Consider the following 16,132-nt stretch of genomic DNA (forward strand, 5'->3'; position numbering starts at 1 on the left):
CCCGGAAGGCCCCGAGCGGCGCGCTCAGCGTGAGCAACGCAGGCTCCTCCCAGATTTTGACGCCCAGCGGCGCCAGCGTGCTGCGCGCAGCCTCATTGAGCGCGCGGATGACGAGCGGGTTAGTGCCGGGGAACGCACGGGCTCGTCCCGCCGCCAGCCCGCAAAGAGACGCGCCAGCCTTCAGCGTGGCATCTTCGAGCAGCAGCTGATGTGTGGTTTGTCGCCAAATGAACTGTACGCTGGGGTTGACGGCCTGCACTCGCGCTATGATGTGTGCAAGCAGCCGAATGTGATGGCGGTACGCGGATAGAGGCGACACTTTCTTTTCATGTCCCGGTGGAGGCAACGAGACGTCGTGCGCTCCACTCTGTAGTACCACGATGCTGTCGTTTGCCAGCGCAAGCGCCCGCTCCCAGTCCCCCGCCGCCTTACCCACCACATTGCCACAGCCGATCCGTGGCGGGTTTCCCATCGCGTTGCTGATAATGACGCCGCCGCTAGGTAGCGGCTTGGCCGGCCCGCTCCATTCGGAGCAGTTGGCTGAGCGCCCTGCCACACGCGCGCAAATGTCGAGGGCAAAACCATTACTGATCGAGTCGCCCACAATGATGAGACGCCGGTGGCCTTTGGCGAGGCAACGACCAATGTGGAGATGCTGTCGCCGAGTGCTCGCGCAGCCAAAGGGAACCCACTCATGCGGGCTACGAAACTGGGAGTGGTGACCGACGGCTTGCATGCCACTCGGCGTGGTTCCATTTTCGCTTACGCGGACCCAGCGTCCGTCTTCGCCTCCATGGCAAGCCCGGGTGATCGGAGGGTGCTCGTGAGCGGGCTGCGCGCGTGCCGCGATCGTGATGGGAGGCCGGCTGGCTGCGCGGCACTGCAGCTGGTCTGCACTAGGGAGGTTTTGCGCAGGCAGCGAGGGGAAGGAGCGGTTTGAGGCAGGCGTGTGGCCAACCATAATCCACCATCTCGACTCGAGGTAGTCCTGCTTGTCGGCGGAGCGCCCCGCGCCTTCCCTCGTCTCCATGCTCCTCTGTTCTTTTTGTTTTCCTGCGCTTCCTGTCGCTGGGCCGGCGACGTATCTTGCCGTCTGCCTCCGCGCCCTGGCGGGCCGCGTTTCCTTCCCCTCTTCCCGTGTGTTCTCTCCTACGTGGTCGCCCTCGCGTGCGCCGCTCGCCGTCTGTTCTCCTCTCTGCTCGTCGTCCTCGTCCCCTCGCTGTCGTCGCTTCCCTCCGGCGCTCGCCGCCGCTCCTGTCACCGCGTTTCCTGCGCCGGCCTTCGCCTTCGAGCTCGCAGTGGGTCGTTTTGAGTGTCGTCCCCATCGCTCTCGTCGTTCTGCCTCTCCCCGCTTCGAGGCGTCTCTCTGCCTCCTCCCTTTCCTTCTCCTCGGCCTCACGTTGTCGATGTCGCCTCCGTCGCCAGCAAATACACGCATTCGCCGCCATTCTATTTCTCGTATTCGTTCCTCTCCTTTCTTTCCTTCTGTCCCTCTTTCAGGCGTTCTGTCTCCGCGGCCACTCGTTCCTTCCTCAGTCTCCGCCTCAAGTCCCTTCCTCTTCCCTTCCCGTACTTTGATTATTGATGCCGCCGTCTGCTGCAGTGCCTTGAGTGAGGTCACCACCCGTGTGTCATACTCCCTCATGATGGGCTGAGGGTGCAAACAGCGTCCAGGTCACTGTCCAGGCCGCCACCAATATCAAACAGGTCATCGAGTGGAAGTTCAACTTAAAATTCAATACTCGGATCAGATCAGATCGGTGAGAACTGAGATGGTGGAGTGCGCAGTCCGCACATTTGAGTCCGCAGTGTCCGAGTCACTCAGTGTGCGGCGTCCGGCGAGCGGCGTCGCCGAGGGACCGCGCGCGGGAGCGCGGAGCGCGGAGGAGAGGCTAGCGGGATGGGGGGCTCTATATGTACGAGATAAGTAATATACAAACAGAGAGAGAGGATGTTCAACACAAAAGGTTGAACTTGAGAGACGTGAGCAAAGAAGGACTATGTAAGAGAGGGAGGCGGGCGTGAGACGTGCTGCGTTGTCGCGTCGGCGTGAGGGGCGGGAGACCAAAAGAGGGCACAGGGCAGGTCTCAGAGAGAGGAGCTCGCGGCGGCCTCCTCTCCCACGCGGTCCCTCCGGATCATCGCGGCGGCCTTCTCGCCAATCATAATGGTCGGCGCGTTGGTGTTGGCCGACGGCAGCTTCGGCATGACGGAGGCGTCCGCCACGCGCAGCCCCGCCACGCCGCGCACGCGGAGCGAGGCGTCCACCACGGCGAGCGGGTCCGAGGGTGGTCCCATCTTGCAGGTGCCCACCGGGTGGTAGAGGGTCATGCCAAAGTGCTGCACCGTCGCCTTCCAGTAGCGCGCGAGCCGCGCCTTTGGTAGCTGGTAGAAGTCGAGCGGGCTCATCGCGTCGTACTCCGGGTAGGCGTCCCCGAGGCCGAGGTCTGCCGGGTGCGGCGCCGTGACGCCCGTCACGAGCGAGCGGAGCGGCTCCTGGGCGACCAGCAGGTTGGCCGCTGTCAGGATCTCAACCCAAGCGTCGAGGTCGGCCTCGTCACTCAGGTAGCGCGGGTCGATGAGCGGCGGCACGGCCGGGTCGGCGGAGGCGAGCCTACAGCGGGAGGCAGGGGCTGCCTCTGTGCGTCCTCGACTGCGCGTGCGTGTGATCCAGCTGGTGTGACCTGGGCCCGGGGTGGTGCTGTTGTGTGTGAGGACACACGGGCTACGACTACGGCGAACACGGTGGGGGACGGCCGAGTGCGGCGGAGTCCGTGTCCTCTCGGGCGCTAGTGGGGGGACAAGAAGACGTGTTCCGCTTCTAGGGGCGCGAGCTCGACAACGCCGCGCGACTTTGGGTGCAGGTGGCACGGGACCTGCGCGGGTGGTGCACCGACATGAGGGCGGGAAGACGGCAGTGTGTAGTGTCTTCAGAGCACCGCGTGGATACGAGGGGGGGCGAACACAGCTGGATACGGTCGAGTGCAGCGGAGTGCGTGTCCTCTCGAGCGCTCGTTAGAAGACAACACGTATTCCGCTCCTAGGCCCGAGATATGGGGAGATATGGGGAGATCTTCCGCTTCTAGGCACGGGACGAGCGTGACGCCCTCCTCCTCGCCCGCCTTGTGCTTAGGGGACTGGAGGTGCCCCCACGCGCTCCTGCTCACGCCGATGTTGTCGTGGAAGAGCTTCTCGTCGCCCGCGCCGACGAAGAGGCCCACCTGGAGGTGGGGAGAGATGGGCGAGAGATGGGCGAGAGATGGGGAGGGTTGGGGAGGTGTGGGGAGGGGTGGGGAGGGTTGGGGAGAGATGGGGAGAGGTGGGGAGAGGTGGGGAGAGGTGGGGAGAGGTGGGGAGAGGTGGGGAGAGGTGGAGAGAGGTAGGGAGAGGTGGGGGAGAGATGTGGAGATACGGGGAGATACGGGGAGATACGTGGAGAGAGGAGGAGAGATGGAGAGAGATGTGGAGAGATGGCGAGAGATGGGGAGACCTTGGGAGACGGGGGGGGGAGAGGGAGGGGGGGGGGGGGGGGAGATGTGTGGGGAGATGGCCCGGCAAAGAGAGCCGCTCCTGCATGTCGGGTCCCTCGCCGGCGGCGGCGAGCGGGGTGCGGCCGTGCACGACGGCGTCGTAGCTCGAGGAGGAGAGGTGGCCCTCGCCACGCAGCAGCCACTGCAGCAGCGCCGCGGGGCTCTCGGCCTTGGCCTTGGTCACCGCGTCCGCGCCCTTGACGAAGAAGGTGTAGAACATCGCGAGGTGGTCCTGCGTGGTGCAAGACGCCAGCCTCAGCGCGGTGTGCGGTCTCGTGCAGAGTCTTCAGAGCGCCGCGTGAGTACGAGATCTGGCGAGATCTGGGGAGATATGGCGAGATTGTGTGCGGGCTCGTGCAGAGTCTTCAGAGCGCCGCGTGAGTACGAGATCTGGCGAGATCTGGGGAGATATGGCGAGATTGTGTGCGGTCTCGTGCAGAGTCTTCGGAGCGGCGCGTGAAGGCGCGAGGGGCGACGAGTAGCATGCGCACAGCGTGGCCTCGACCGACAAGCAACAAGCACGCGCCCTCTCGAGTGCTGGTTGGAGTGCAAACAAGGGCCTTCCGCTTCTACGGGGCTGCTCCTGCAGGTTCTGGCCGACGCCTGGAAGGTCCACCTCAGTCGGAACCCCAACCTAGAATCGGGTCGTCGTGTCGTCTCGCTCTCGCCTCGCTCTCACCTCGCTCTCGCCTCGCTCTCGCCTCTCGGGTCGACCTCATCGGTTCTCGGGCCAGAGCCCTCACCCCCTGCCTCCCGCCTCCGCACTCGCCTCCGCACTCCTCTCTCCCGCGGCGTCCTCTCGGCACACCAACCTTCTCGAGCTGATCGCGCGGCCCGATGCCCGAGAGGAGGAGGAGCTGCGCCGACCCGACCGCTCCAGCCGACACCACCGCCTCGCGCCGCACGCGAATGCGCACCTCCTCCCCCTCCCCCTCTGGGCCGCCGACACGGGCCTGCACCGCCGCCACCCGCGCGCCGCGCCCCTCCCCGCCGGTCCCCTCGCTGGCGAGGAGGAGCCTATGGGGCGGATGCGCCAGCCTCGGGGCGGGAGGACGGCCTTGTGCGGAGGGTGCGGAGCACCGCGAGGGCTGCGAGTATACTAGAGAGAGCGTACTGCGGTGGAGGGACGTGTCCTCGCGTTCGCTGGTTTGGAGACAAGAGTGCGTGTTCCGACGGGGAGGAGAGGGGGAGAGGTTGTTCCGCTTCTAGGAGAGACGAGGCTTGCTGACGAGGCCGTGCGTGAGAACGTGCAGGTTGGCTCGCCCCATGGCGGGGTACAGAAACGCATCCGCCGTGCTGCCGCGCCGCCCGCTCCCAAACACCGTCTGCTGGAAGCGAGACGCTCCGCTCGCGTCGCCGTCGTTGTAGTCGCGAAGCGGGTGGCCCGCCGCCACTGCAGACTGGACAAACGCCTCTGCCAGCGGGTTGGCGGGGCTCTTGTACCGGACGGGCAGCGGCCCACCTATGGGGAGATATGGGGAGATATGGGGAGATATGGGGAGATATCTTGTACCGGACGGGCAGCGGCCCACCGAAGCCGTGCGCCGACGAGTTGAGCGCGCCGGCCCCTGTCTCGCGCGCCAGTGTCGCGTCCTCGGACTGCAGGAAGAAGGGCAGCACCGACTCCCAGTCCCAGCCAGGGTTGCCTGCGTGGTGGAGAGGAGGGCGGGAAGATGGTATCGAGAGCACCGCGTGAATGCGAGGGATGCGAATACAGTGAAGGTTGGGACACAAGAATACAAAAAAAGAATACGTGCTCCGCTTCTAGGCTTGGGTTGCCCATCGCCGCCCACGAGTCGTAGTCCGCCGCGTCTCCGCGCACGTACGCCATGTAGTTGAGCTGCGACGAGCCGCCGAGGAGCTTGCCCCGCGGCCAGTTGGACTTTTGGTCCGTGTAGGCACGGTGCGACGTTTTCTGCGGAGTCGTCTTGAGCTGCCAGTCTCCGTCGACCAGCTGCACGTCGCCGCACGCCGCTGGTATGCTGTGCTTGATGCCCGACTCGCCTCCCGCCTCGATGAGCAGCACGCTCACGTCCGCGTCCTCAGAGAGGCGGGCGGCGATGACGCTCCCGGCGGACCCGGCGCCGATGACGATGTAGTCGTACTCATCGAGCAGCTGAGACGCGCCGATCGGGCCGTACGCGCGCCGCCACGCCGCAAAGGCGGCCACGGCGAGGACGAGGAGCGACACGCGTGCGCCGAAGAAGGGCATGTGGAGACGGCAATAGCGTGGCCTTCGAGGGGATCAATGCGGGCTTGAGGACGAGCGATCAATGCGGGCTTGAGGACGAGCGATGTTGCGTGAAATCCGGCACGGTTTCACGCCTGCTCTGCTGAGGGGAGGGGCCGGGCTCATAGCGGCGAGTCGAGCTCCTGCCTCTGGCCCCCGTATGTGATATTCCCCATGTGCAGCGAGATGTAACGAACGGACGTCGGCGCAACTTCTCGTTGGCAGGTGCGTCGCGTTCGTCCTAGCTCTCTGCTCTGGGTTCTGATTTCAGTCGCCAGTCGCCATGGTCGATTTCAACAACCTTCTGAGCAGGTTCGTGCTTGCGGCTCCTCGAGCGCTCAACGATGAGGTCGCGCAAGGTCAGATGGTCGTGTGTACCCAGATGTCGATTGCTGGAAGCGCCGCTTCATTCACCGTCAAGATCATGAATGCTGGTACTGGCAGGGATCTGGCAGAGCAGCTGGCGCAGCCGCTGATCAAGGGGCTGCTCGGCCTGACCGCTTCGGCGGCCGAGCTCGCGGCCGCGACGCAGGCGGAGCAGTCCGTGCATGCTACAAAGACATACACTGCTCGTGAGACTGCCCGATTCTACCCGGGTTGGAGGGACTGGAAGACTGCCTTCGAGCAGGCGGCCGCAGCTCCTCGGCCGCGGACCGACCCGCCCAACACGGGCGGTGCCGGACCTGCCGCGCCAAGGCCGGTCTCGATTCTCGGAGCCCCGTTTGCTCTCGAGATGTTTCGCAAGCTGCCTGCCTCTGGGTCAGTGGCCGCTGGTAACGTCGAGGCGGCCGAAGTGCTAGGCCTTTGCGACAAGATGCCGGCCCTCGGCGCTTCCATGCTGCCGGAGGCTGTCCGGATTCAGAGCTTCGCAGTGGCGCTGGAGGCGGCAGCCGGCGAGGCCGCCCACACGTCTCTCCGTGGTGAGGTCTCAGCAAAAGGTCAGCTGACACTCGCCGAAGCGACGGCCTTCCTCGGGCGGTTCGGCCAGGCCTTCAAAGCGAGCGCGCCGTCTCCTACGGCGCCCACTACCCCCTACGAAGCGCTCGTCCGCCGCGTCGACGCCGGCGGGCAGTTTGCTGAGTTCATGGAGAAGACCATCCCGTTTATCTGCACCGTGATTTCAGTCGCCCCACCCTCCGCTCCCTTGCGACTCTGTGATTTGTTCGGTTGTTCCACCCTCAGAGGTGTGTCTTGCAGGCTGTTCTCCCGTCGTCATCCCTCCGCCTTTCATGTGCATGTTTGCTGCCTGCGTTGTGTCGTGTGTGCCTGTTTGTCCCGGGGAGGGGGCTAGGGGGCATCGCCTTCCTCCCCCACGCCACGCATGTCATGCCGCGCATGCCCGGCTCGCGGAGCGTGCCGGGGTCATCTTACATGTAATTGAGGGGATTCGGAAGGACCTTCCGCCTGACCATATTGCCTTTGAGAGTGCGGAGGAGAAGGCGGTCTACGTATTCGTGCGCGAGTGTTTGCACACCAAGCGCGTGGGCGAATTCACCTATGCCTCTTGCCTAGAGGCTGTTGGTAGCGAGAAAGCCCTCGTGGACCTGACCATGGCGGTTGGTCACTACGGGAACGTCTGCGCCCTGCTCAACGTGTTTCAGGTCTCCCACCCAATTCTTGGTGGCATGGAGACGCCCTTTCCCACTCAGCGAGAGTGAGAATGGCGCGTGCTCCGTCCAGCGAGAGTTTTGCGAGCGGCGCCCGGCCGCGCCTTGACTGCGCACGTTCGAGTCCCGCGACGGGCCCCGTTCGTTTTTGATCTCTCGGTCTGTGGGGGCGGGCAGCGGGCGTTTGCTTTTAAAAACAGAAAACAGAAAAAAAAGAGGGGCATCAGGGGCCACTGAGAGTAAAAAATACGCCCGAGGGGACAAGGAGGGGTGAGGGGGCGCGGGGGGGAGGGCGCACGAAACACGGGTAAACCAAACGGGTCTGTCCCCAGCGGATCTCGGCTGGCTCTCTGCTGGTCACCATTCTCTCTCTGGCGCAAGCTGCCAAACCCGCCGGCGTCACGGCCTCTGCCAACAGAGAGTCCGCCGCACGAAACCGAGACCCCTCCGATCCCCCCACCCCCTTGCTAAGATAAGGGCCCCTCGATAGGGCCGGACAGAGGCACACACACACACGCGCGCGCGGTTTTTTCACGTACAGGCGCCTGGCTGGGGACCCGCAAAACCCGCTTCTACGCCAGACAACGCCCCGGGCTGGCGGCGCCGTGCCAGCCGCGAAATCTGAGGTCGCCCCGCCCGCCCTGCGCCCCCGCGACGGCCCCGCAGCTGCCGGGCCGGCTGGGGCGGCGCTCTACGGATCGCTGGTCGTGAGGCAACTGGCAAAGATGGCCCTTCCGGCCCTCCGCTGCACCATCCGCGGCGGCACGCTCGTCACCCCGTCGGGCACGCGACGCGCCGACCTCGGCATCGGCGACGACGGCAGGATCGCAGCGATCGAGCCGTCGCTGCCTGCCGGGAGGGAGGACATCGACGCGACCGACCTCTTCTTGCTGCCTGGCAAATCTGATGTTGGCCAGTTCCAATAGGAGCGAGGCCTCTTCCGTTGGGGGACCGAGTACATAGGAAACGAGGGTTTCGCCTGGGTCACGGTCGGGCTGCCGCGCGACGGTGTGCTCAAGAGCGGCTGGCTGGCGAAGCGCGGCGAGGTGAACACCGCGTGGAAGAATCGCTACTTTGTCCTGTTCGCCGCCGACTCGGAGCGCCAGCTCCCAAAGGTGCTGCGCTACTACAAGAGCAAGAGCGCCTTCGACGCAATGCAGAATGCGGGGCACGTGCCCATCGACGGATCGGTCGAGGTCTCGATGGGGTCGGCGCTCGACGCGGATCGGCCACACAGCTTCGAGGTGACGGTGCCAAAGAAGCGGAGCTACGTGCTGGCCGCGCCCTCGGCCACCGAGGCGGGCGAGTGGGTGACTGCGCTCGGAGGCGGCGTGGAAGGCAGCCCGCGATCGGTGTTGTCTGTCGCGTCTGGCCGCATCTCCGACGCGCCCGCGAAGCTCGGCGAGACCGAGGCGGAGCTTGAGGAGGTGTTCTCGGGATGGATGCGGAAGCGCGGCCAAGGGAGCAGCCTGCTGGGCGGCAAGCTCAAGCAGCGCTACTTCGTGCTCTACTCGAACAAGGAGCTGCACTACTTTGACAGCGCCACGCCAAGCGACGCGTCGCGCCGCGGCCAGATCCGGGTCGACGCGGCGGTGGAGATGGAGCGGAGCAAGCCTCGCGACAAGAAGGACTTCTCGTTCGTGATGAGGGTACCCGGGCGCGACTGGGTGCTCGACCCGGGATCCGGCACGGCTTGGGCGGAGTGGGACGCTGCGCTGCGCCCGATGCTGTCCCCTGCTGCGGCAGCCATTGCCGCTGCAGCTGCGTCTGGCTAGTGCCAGGGGGATCGTCGGCAGCTCCCAAGGTGGTCGTCGTCGGTGTGTGCACCGCTCACCCACGCGCACTGGGCCTTGCACTTTGAATGCCGTGGGGCTCCTGTCGTTAGACGTGGAGACGCGAGGGTCGCCCTCCCTTGCCCCACCACCTCGTGTGTGTGGCGAAGTATACCTTACCTTACCTTGTACCCTGTGTGCTCTCTCTCGTCTCTGCGACAGAGCTCGCGCGAGCCGAGACCCAATAGCCTCTCAGAGCAGAGACTCGACCCGATAGAGCCTCTCAGAGCAGAGAGAAGCACAGAGGGGCCGTGGCTTAAGCACGTGTTAGTTTCTCCGTCCCAACATATGTTACAAACTGAACACAAAACGAGATAATCTACAGACAGGTGACAGCACGTGCTGAGAAGCGCGGTGCGCGCGCCGCTGCCAGTGAGTATTGCTTCAGCCTTCACAGTATGCATTCAACAGGCCAACGGACACGCGGGGCCTCCACTTCTCTCCGCCGCGTTAGGCCACATCGATGATGGACAGCGGCGACGAGGACCGCGACTCGAAGGATGAGCGGCGGGGCACCTCCAGAGCGGGCGCCGCCAGCGAGCCCACTGGCAGGGCGCGTCGCCGACCCGAACTCGCCCACTCGAGGGTCGACTCGCCTCCGTGGGAGATGCGGACCACCTTGACTTGCGGCGCGTCGGCCGAGATGTCCCCAGAAGGCCGCTTCCTCGGCGAGCCGGCACCGCCTCCGCCCGGGCTGCTCGGCGTTTCGAGGCAGACATGCCCCTTTTTGAACACACCGCACTTGCGGCAGCGGTAGCCGCCGACGGTGACGCCAGCGCTCTGCGCCGCCTGGCGCGCCCTCTCCGCTCCCTTGAGCCGGTGGTAGCGGTTTCGGATCGCATTCTCCGAGCGGCCGGGCACGTCCTTTGCTACCGCAGCCCAGCGGGTGCCGTGCCGTGCGACGCCCTCCATGATGAGTTGATCTTCGGCGGGCCTCCACTGCTGAAGCTCACGGCCCTTCCTGCCCGAAGGCGAGGTTTCCGAAGGCGAGGAGGCCTGGGAGCTGCTGGCGGCTTCCACCGTGGCAGTGAACGCCGGCTTCGAGTTGGCGCGGCGGTGCTCCTCCGCGAGGATGGCCTCGACGGCAGGCCAAAGCTGCAGCTCATCGACGCTCAGAGCGGGGAGGTCATCGAGCGGAGGGAGCTCGTCCGCCAGCGGCTCAAGTGAAGGAGAAGCCTCGAGCAGGTCGGTGGTCACCTCGCCGTGCGCTTGGAGGTTGGCGTCGACAAGAAGCGCCTCGAGTCCCAGATCAACGAGACTCGTGTAGAGCGGAGAGTCGGCTGACGGCGCAGAGACGACGACCGGCGAGTCGCATTGGGTCTCGGGCGTGCTGATGCCGGCGATGCGAGCCAGGCGGGCGAGGTTGTTGAGAGAGAGGGACATCGCTCCTTGCAATGGTGTTCGGACGAATTTAGGCGGCAGGACACCGAGATTGTCCGCCGGGCTACAAGTCGACTGGCCACCCTGCGCGCAGCGATGGTCGCTGACACAGTTCGACCTCGTGGTCGGCGTGCACGTCGTCGGTTCCTCCCGTGAGAGAGAGGCGCGCCCCGCCGACGCTGTTGGTGTGGGCGCCGCCGTCCAGGTCGCGCGTAGCTCCGGCGTGACGCTCGACGACGTGAGGCGCGCGCTACGGCGCTGCCGCGAAAGAGGGAAGCAGCGCGGGCTGATGGCGAGGTGGATCACGGCGGCGCCTCCCGCCAGTGGCACGACCAAACGGCCGAGGCCGCCTTCACCTCAAGACGAGCCCAGCAAATCTGCTCGGCCACACGGGCCGGTGCCCAGGAGCAGTACGCTACCGAAGGGAGGTGTGTAGGTCGTATACGTGGAGAGCTAGAGACGCTGGGAGTGTGCATTAATCCTCGCCGGCGACGTTGTTACATTGTTGTTTGCCCGTACCATGGTGAACCTAGGGGAGAGAGATTTTTAGCAATACCAAACAACTCTAACACTCACGTTGTTTTGAACCTATCCCAGTGCTCAGTGCTCAGTCGTTCCTCTCCGCCTCGCCCTTTTCCGATCATTGCGAATTGGGCCAAATTCCAAATACCATTTGCAGCGCTCTCCTCCCGGTCCCGCGTAGGTGAGACACCGGCGCTCACACACAACGTCTCACACAGCCATCCATGGTCGTGACCCAGCCAGACCTGCCCAGGCCTGCCGCCGATTGGTTGGCGGGTCGGCGACGGCTCGAAGCTTCCAGCGCGGGGAGAAAATTCTTTAGAATCGAGCCTGCAAAAAGAAACCCGTCGGCACCGGCCCCGGCAAAGTGATGATTTCCGATGCAGCAGGCCATCACAACGGCAGAGCAGCTCTGTGCGCTTGCGGAGCGGAGTGCGCGAGCGAAGCAGCTCGACACGGCGCGCTTGCTCTTCGGTAAGGCGCTGGACATGGCACCAGCTGATGAACAGTTGCTCCGAGCGTCCATCCGGCTAGGACGCGCAGGGTTGTGCCTAATGGCCGACCTGGCGGAGGATGCGCTCGAGGATGCGTCCGCTGCGTGGGCCGCAGTGCAGCGCGAAGCTGCTGAGGTGCCTGCCGATCATGCCGAGGTTCTTGCGCTGCTGGACACGATGTCCAACTCAGCTCTCTCACGGATGGCTCACGCAAAGGCGGCGCTCGGAAGGCGTGCGGCCCTCGCAGACCTCGCCGCCCTGCCCGCTGCGTTTAAATGCGGCGCTGGCGGCGCCGAGGCGGCTTGGCACCTTGTCATGCAGAGCTTTGACCTAGCTGACGGCGGCAAAGAGGCGTCGCAGGACGTGGAGGACGTGGACGTGGACATGGTGGCCGTCACACGGTGTGCGCGGCTGTTAAGCGAGGTCGTGGAGGAGAGCTCCGCCCCCGATTTCCACGAGAGCAAGGCACTCTCGCTGCTGGACGACGCCCTCGCCGCGTGTCCGTCCCGCCAGCGCGCGGTGCGCTCACTGTTGCTGCTCTCGCGCGCCGCCTCGCTCCATCGAGAGGAGCGGGACGAGGCGGCCGATGCGGACTTATCGGTTGCGCTGCAGCTGACTGAGGCGCGGTGGGTCGAGGAGTGCTCGCTCAAGCTGCGCATGGCTTGCAAGCTGCGGGCGGGGGACGTGGCGGCGGCGCGGCGCGACTTGAGTGCCTTGCAGCAGCGGCAGTGGGGGCATGCTTTCCCAAAGCCGGCGACTTGGGAGCTTCACGGCGCGCAGCAGCCTCTCATCGAGGCGCTCCTTGGTGCCGGCCGCTGGCTGGCACTCGAGCGCTCAGTCCACCCGATCAACGCCCAGTTTGCTGAGAGCGAGGCTGCGGCAACGGCGCTCCTCGCAGAGGAGGAGGCGGCGGCGGCGGCGGCAGTGGCAGTAGCAGCGAAGGGCGGTAGCGCCCAAGGCAGGGGCGGGAGGGGCGGCAAGCGGAACAAGAGGGGACGCGGCGGTGGCGCGGCCGCCGCCGGCGCCGCCGGCAGGAGGATTTGCCGGTTGGGGGCCACCGCGTCGCCAGTCGATTGCTCCCCCTCACGAGACGCTCCTTCGGGCGGCGGGGCAGGAGCGGCAGAGAGGGAGGCGGCGGCGGAGAGGGAGGCGGCCGAGGAGAGGTCGCGTGATGAGCTGAGGGAGCGGCTGGAGCGAGAGGCGCGCTGGGAGGCGGCGCAGGCGGCGCGGGATGCTGCTGCTGCTGAAGAGGCGGCGGCGGCGGCGGCACTAGAGGCGGGCGACGCTGAGGTTCCATCGGCATTGCTGCACGAAGCCATAGACGCACCGCCTCCGGTGCTGGAGGTTGGCGCCGCCGAGGTGCGTAGCTCGAGTGCAAATAGATGTCTCCCTCTCTCTCTCTTTCTCTCTCTCTCTTTCTCTCTGACCTGCTAGTTCTGCTTGCTGCAGGTGACGGCAGCGCTCGAGGCGGCAGGCGCCGAGGAGGTTGGCAAGGGGGGCTTCGGCGTCGTCTATGCGGTGGAGCTGCCCTCCTTCTCCGGCTGGGGCCGCGTCGCAATCAAGCGCGCGCTGCCGGGCCAGCCCGACGACAGCGTGAGCAACATGATGGACGAGGTTGCGCTGCTGCGCAAGTGCGCCCACCCCAACGTGCTGCCGCTCCTCGGCTACTGCGCCGAGGAGAAGGCGGTGTGCATGGTGACGCCGCTGATGCGGGGCGGCTCGCTCGACGACCGACTCCTGCTGACGCCCGCCGCGCGGGCGAGGCTGCGGCGGCTCGGCTTGCAGGGCCGGCTCGAGCTGTCGTGGGCGCAGAGGCAGTCGGCCCTCGATGCGAAATACAGATACAGACCCGTAGGTTCCAACTAGAGCTGGGGGCGACACGCGCTCGGCTGTACCTCACTGCATCGCAGCCGCATTCACGCGGTTCGGAGCCATCGTCTTCACGCGATGCTCGGACGTCACTGCACGACACCGCATTCGCGCCCTCAGCTCCCTGTACGATGGTGGTACTCACAAACCAGGCTGTCGGCTCTCTGTGACGCCGCGCGGGCGCTCGTGCACCTCCACGGGGCGAGTGGGCGAGAGATCCTCCACCGCGACGTGAAGACGGGCGAGCCTCACAGACCGCCGCGCGTCACTCCCCGCACGCTTCGCTCGCCGACCCGCCCCCCCTTGCGCGCCAGGCAACATCCTGCTCGACGGCTTAGCGGTGCCGCTGCGCCGTGCCGGCGGCCCGCCGCGCCACCACGTCTACCGCGCCTTTCTGTCGGACGTCGGTGCACGGGCGGCGGCCGCGTGGACTCGCAGACTCCGCCTCGCCACCTCACTCCCCCCATTCTCTCGCGTGGCAGGGCTCGCGAGGGCGCGCGGCGCGCGGGAGACGTCTGCTACACACGCGACGACGTACGGCGCTTACTTCTCCAACGGGTTCGTCTGCCCCATCTACCTCGACTCGAACCAGCACTCGGCCAAGACGGACGCATACGGAATCGGCATCTCGCTGCTGGTGGCGCTGACCGGCGAGCCGGCCAACGGCTTGCGCACCCGGTGGGAGGACACGCTGGCAGACCTGGCCGAGGGCGGCGGCGGCTCGGAGGAGCTGCGGCAGCGTGCGCGGCGCGTCGCGGGCTGGCCAGAGTCTGTGACGGTCGCGCTCGCGCGTGTGGTGCACGGCTTGAGCGTCGCGCGAAAGTCACACCGGCAGCCGCTGCCCAAGGCGCTGGCGGAGATGGAGGGGCTGCTGCTGGACGGCCACGGCGACGGTGAGGGAGGCGGCGAGGGCAGCGAGAGTGGCGGCGAGAGCGGCGCCGTCGGCGACGAGGGCCTTGAAGGGGCTCGTCCAAGGAACGGAGGCGACCTGACACGGGTGGTGGGGCGGCTGCACAACCTCGCTGTCAGCGACGGAGGCGATGCTTCGCTCGCCCGGCTGCAAAGGCACGTGAGCGAGGCTTTCGACCTCATGATGCTCCGACTCGAGCGCAAGTACGCCGAGGAGGGGCTGCCGCCGCTGCCGGCGGAGCTCTCTGAACGCGACAAGATCAACGCGCTGGCGCCGCGCAGCCACTGTCCGACCTTGAGGGGCCACGCGCACATGCTGCGCGGCTGGCGCAACGCCGCCGTCCACGAACGTAGCAAGTGGCGGCAGCCACCGAGCGACGCAGACGTCTCGCATGTGATTCAAGGGGTGATGTCAGAGCTAGAGAGACTCGGTTGGTGAAAGCGAGACCTCTCTGTCCTCTGTGCCGCGGGCCGCGCATCTACGTATCTCTCGTACGTGTATTTTACGATGGCGTTTTATCTTCTATCGCGGTGCTTTTTGTCCTTCAGAGAGAGGGCTGGCTGGTTGCAGGGTCAGGGCGGGGTGGCTCTCGAGTCTCGTGACCCATGTCCCTAGTGCCTCCCAGTTGGATTCGTTCGACGAGTCGCACACCGTTGGAAAGCTCTTTTAAAAGTCCGTCGAAGTCTACACGTCGCTTTCGAAGTCTCGGTTTTTTGATTTTGATTTTGGCCATTGCATCGTTTTGCTCGAACGTCCACGCGGGGTCACTATGGAGCCGAACGAGACGACCCTTGTGGAGCAGCTTGCCCTTCTCAACGATGTAGAGGGCGTCTCCAACGCCATCGACAGCAAATATGACGGCCCCATTTTGAACAACATGACCGTCACGTACTACGTGGCTTCCCTGACGTGTCCCGCTCCAGTGCGAGCGTGACACTGCACTTGGCGCCGAGCGCCCGCGGCTCAGACCTTGGAACGAGTCACACACACACACCGCTCACCCACGCGCACCGGGCCTTGCACTTTAAATGCCGTGGGGCTCCTGTCGTTAGACGTGGAGACGCGAGGGTTGCCCCCCCTTGCCCCACCACCTCGTGTGTGTGGAGAAGTTTACCTTACCTTACCTTACCTTCGAACGAGTACTGCCGCCTGGCCGCCTCAAGGCTGCCGGGCGGCAGTACTCGCCTCGCAAGGCGCGCACCGGCTGCTCTGGCTGCTGCGCCGGCGGCCGCTGCGCTGGCCGCTGCTGCACCGGCTGGCGGGCGGCACGGCCGCCGGCGGCCGCTGCGCCCGCGCCTTCCCTCGCGGGCGCCGTCGCGCCGCGCGCGCCCAACTCTGCTGGCACACGGCACGCGTCGTCACACAGCCGCGGAGAATAGGCGGTGCAGCGCGCGAAGCGCGCGCGATCTCGTACTTTTAAGGCTGGATCCGGCCATTCCAAGGGTATACCTTTGAGAATCCCCAGCGTCCCACCCTCCTAGTCACACTCTCAATATCTCGACTAGCCAACACGAAGTGCTGCGATCGGGAGTGGCCCATTTCTTTTTTATTTTCTTTTTTGGGTCCTGTGGCCCGCCGGCAGCGCGAGCTGCCGGCCACATTGAGCGGTTCGTCCGCGTCGCGCACTCGTCCCAACCGGGGGCCGCTGACTCGTTCTGCGCGCCAACGGCTGGTGACGCTGTGTTGCCCTTGAGCTAGTCCTTCCCCGGTCGCCTAGCCTCTGCGCTGTCTGGCGGACGCCTGTATGCCATGCGCGCG

At 65.7% G+C, this 16,132-nt stretch overlaps 5 protein-coding genes across 5 annotated transcripts; 4 read left to right on the forward strand and 1 right to left on the reverse strand.

Annotated features, from left to right (window-relative positions):
* Window positions 1-1,903: 1,903 nt before the first annotated feature.
* Window positions 1,904-5,791, reverse strand: EMIHUDRAFT_467417 (hypothetical protein). Its single transcript, XM_005787641.1, has 8 exons — window positions 5,271-5,791; window positions 5,063-5,176; window positions 4,752-4,992; window positions 4,343-4,547; window positions 4,114-4,164; window positions 3,571-3,762; window positions 3,091-3,221; window positions 1,904-2,614 (listed from the first exon to the last, which is right to left on the reverse strand). Exons 1-8 carry the CDS (start codon window positions 5,740-5,742, stop codon window positions 2,089-2,091), a joined length of 1,932 nt encoding a protein of 643 aa, XP_005787698.1. The 5' UTR covers window positions 5,743-5,791; the 3' UTR covers window positions 1,904-2,088.
* A 252-nt stretch (window positions 5,792-6,043) lies between these two features.
* Window positions 6,044-7,418, forward strand: EMIHUDRAFT_227586 (hypothetical protein; the record flags this gene model as incomplete). Its single annotated transcript, XM_005787642.1, has 2 exons — window positions 6,044-6,874; window positions 7,113-7,418. The coding sequence occupies 2 exons, from the start codon at window positions 6,044-6,046 to the stop codon at window positions 7,416-7,418; spliced, it is 1,137 nt and encodes a 378-aa protein (XP_005787699.1).
* A 1,364-nt stretch (window positions 7,419-8,782) lies between these two features.
* Window positions 8,783-9,484, forward strand: EMIHUDRAFT_363042 (hypothetical protein). The gene is made up of 2 exons (XM_005787643.1): window positions 8,783-9,171; window positions 9,362-9,484. The coding sequence occupies exon 1, from the start codon at window positions 8,810-8,812 to the stop codon at window positions 9,140-9,142; it is 333 nt and encodes a 110-aa protein (XP_005787700.1). The 5' UTR covers window positions 8,783-8,809; the 3' UTR covers window positions 9,143-9,171; window positions 9,362-9,484.
* A 633-nt stretch (window positions 9,485-10,117) lies between these two features.
* EMIHUDRAFT_363044 (hypothetical protein) lies at window positions 10,118-10,366 on the forward strand (the record flags this gene model as incomplete). Its single annotated transcript, XM_005787644.1, has 1 exon — window positions 10,118-10,366. A coding segment is annotated over one exon (249 nt), but the record flags the coding sequence as incomplete, so codon positions are not given.
* Window positions 10,367-11,910: 1,544 nt separating this feature from the next.
* EMIHUDRAFT_110814 (hypothetical protein) lies at window positions 11,911-14,812 on the forward strand (the record flags this gene model as incomplete). The annotated part of the gene is made up of 5 exons (XM_005787645.1): window positions 11,911-12,541; window positions 12,710-12,954; window positions 13,045-13,450; window positions 13,779-13,871; window positions 13,947-14,812. 5 exons carry the CDS (start codon window positions 11,911-11,913, stop codon window positions 14,810-14,812), a joined length of 2,241 nt encoding a protein of 746 aa, XP_005787702.1.
* Window positions 14,813-16,132: the final 1,320 nt, after the last annotated feature.

This window comes from Emiliania huxleyi (assembly GCF_000372725.1).
Source record: "Emiliania huxleyi CCMP1516 chromosome Unknown EMIHUscaffold_140, whole genome shotgun sequence".
Classification (NCBI taxonomy): Eukaryota; Haptophyta; order Isochrysidales; family Noelaerhabdaceae; genus Emiliania; species Emiliania huxleyi.

Excerpts from the sequence above, each read along its gene's own strand:
- EMIHUDRAFT_363042 (XM_005787643.1), top strand. The coding sequence starts at position 8,810 with ATGCGGAAGCGCGGCCAAGGGAGCAGCCTGCTGGGCGGCAAGCTCAAG.
- EMIHUDRAFT_467417 (XM_005787641.1), bottom strand. The coding sequence starts at position 5,742 with ATGCCCTTCTTCGGCGCACGCGTGTCGCTCCTCGTCCTCGCCGTGGCC. Across the intron at positions 4,548-4,751 it reads ACGCACGGCCTCGTCAGCAA|GCTCCTCCTCGCCAGCGAGG; the intron begins GCCTCGTCTCTC and ends TCCGCCCCATAG. Across the intron at positions 3,222-3,570 it reads GCGAGGGACCCGACATGCAG|GTGGGCCTCTTCGTCGGCGC; the intron begins GAGCGGCTCTCT and ends CCCCACCTCCAG.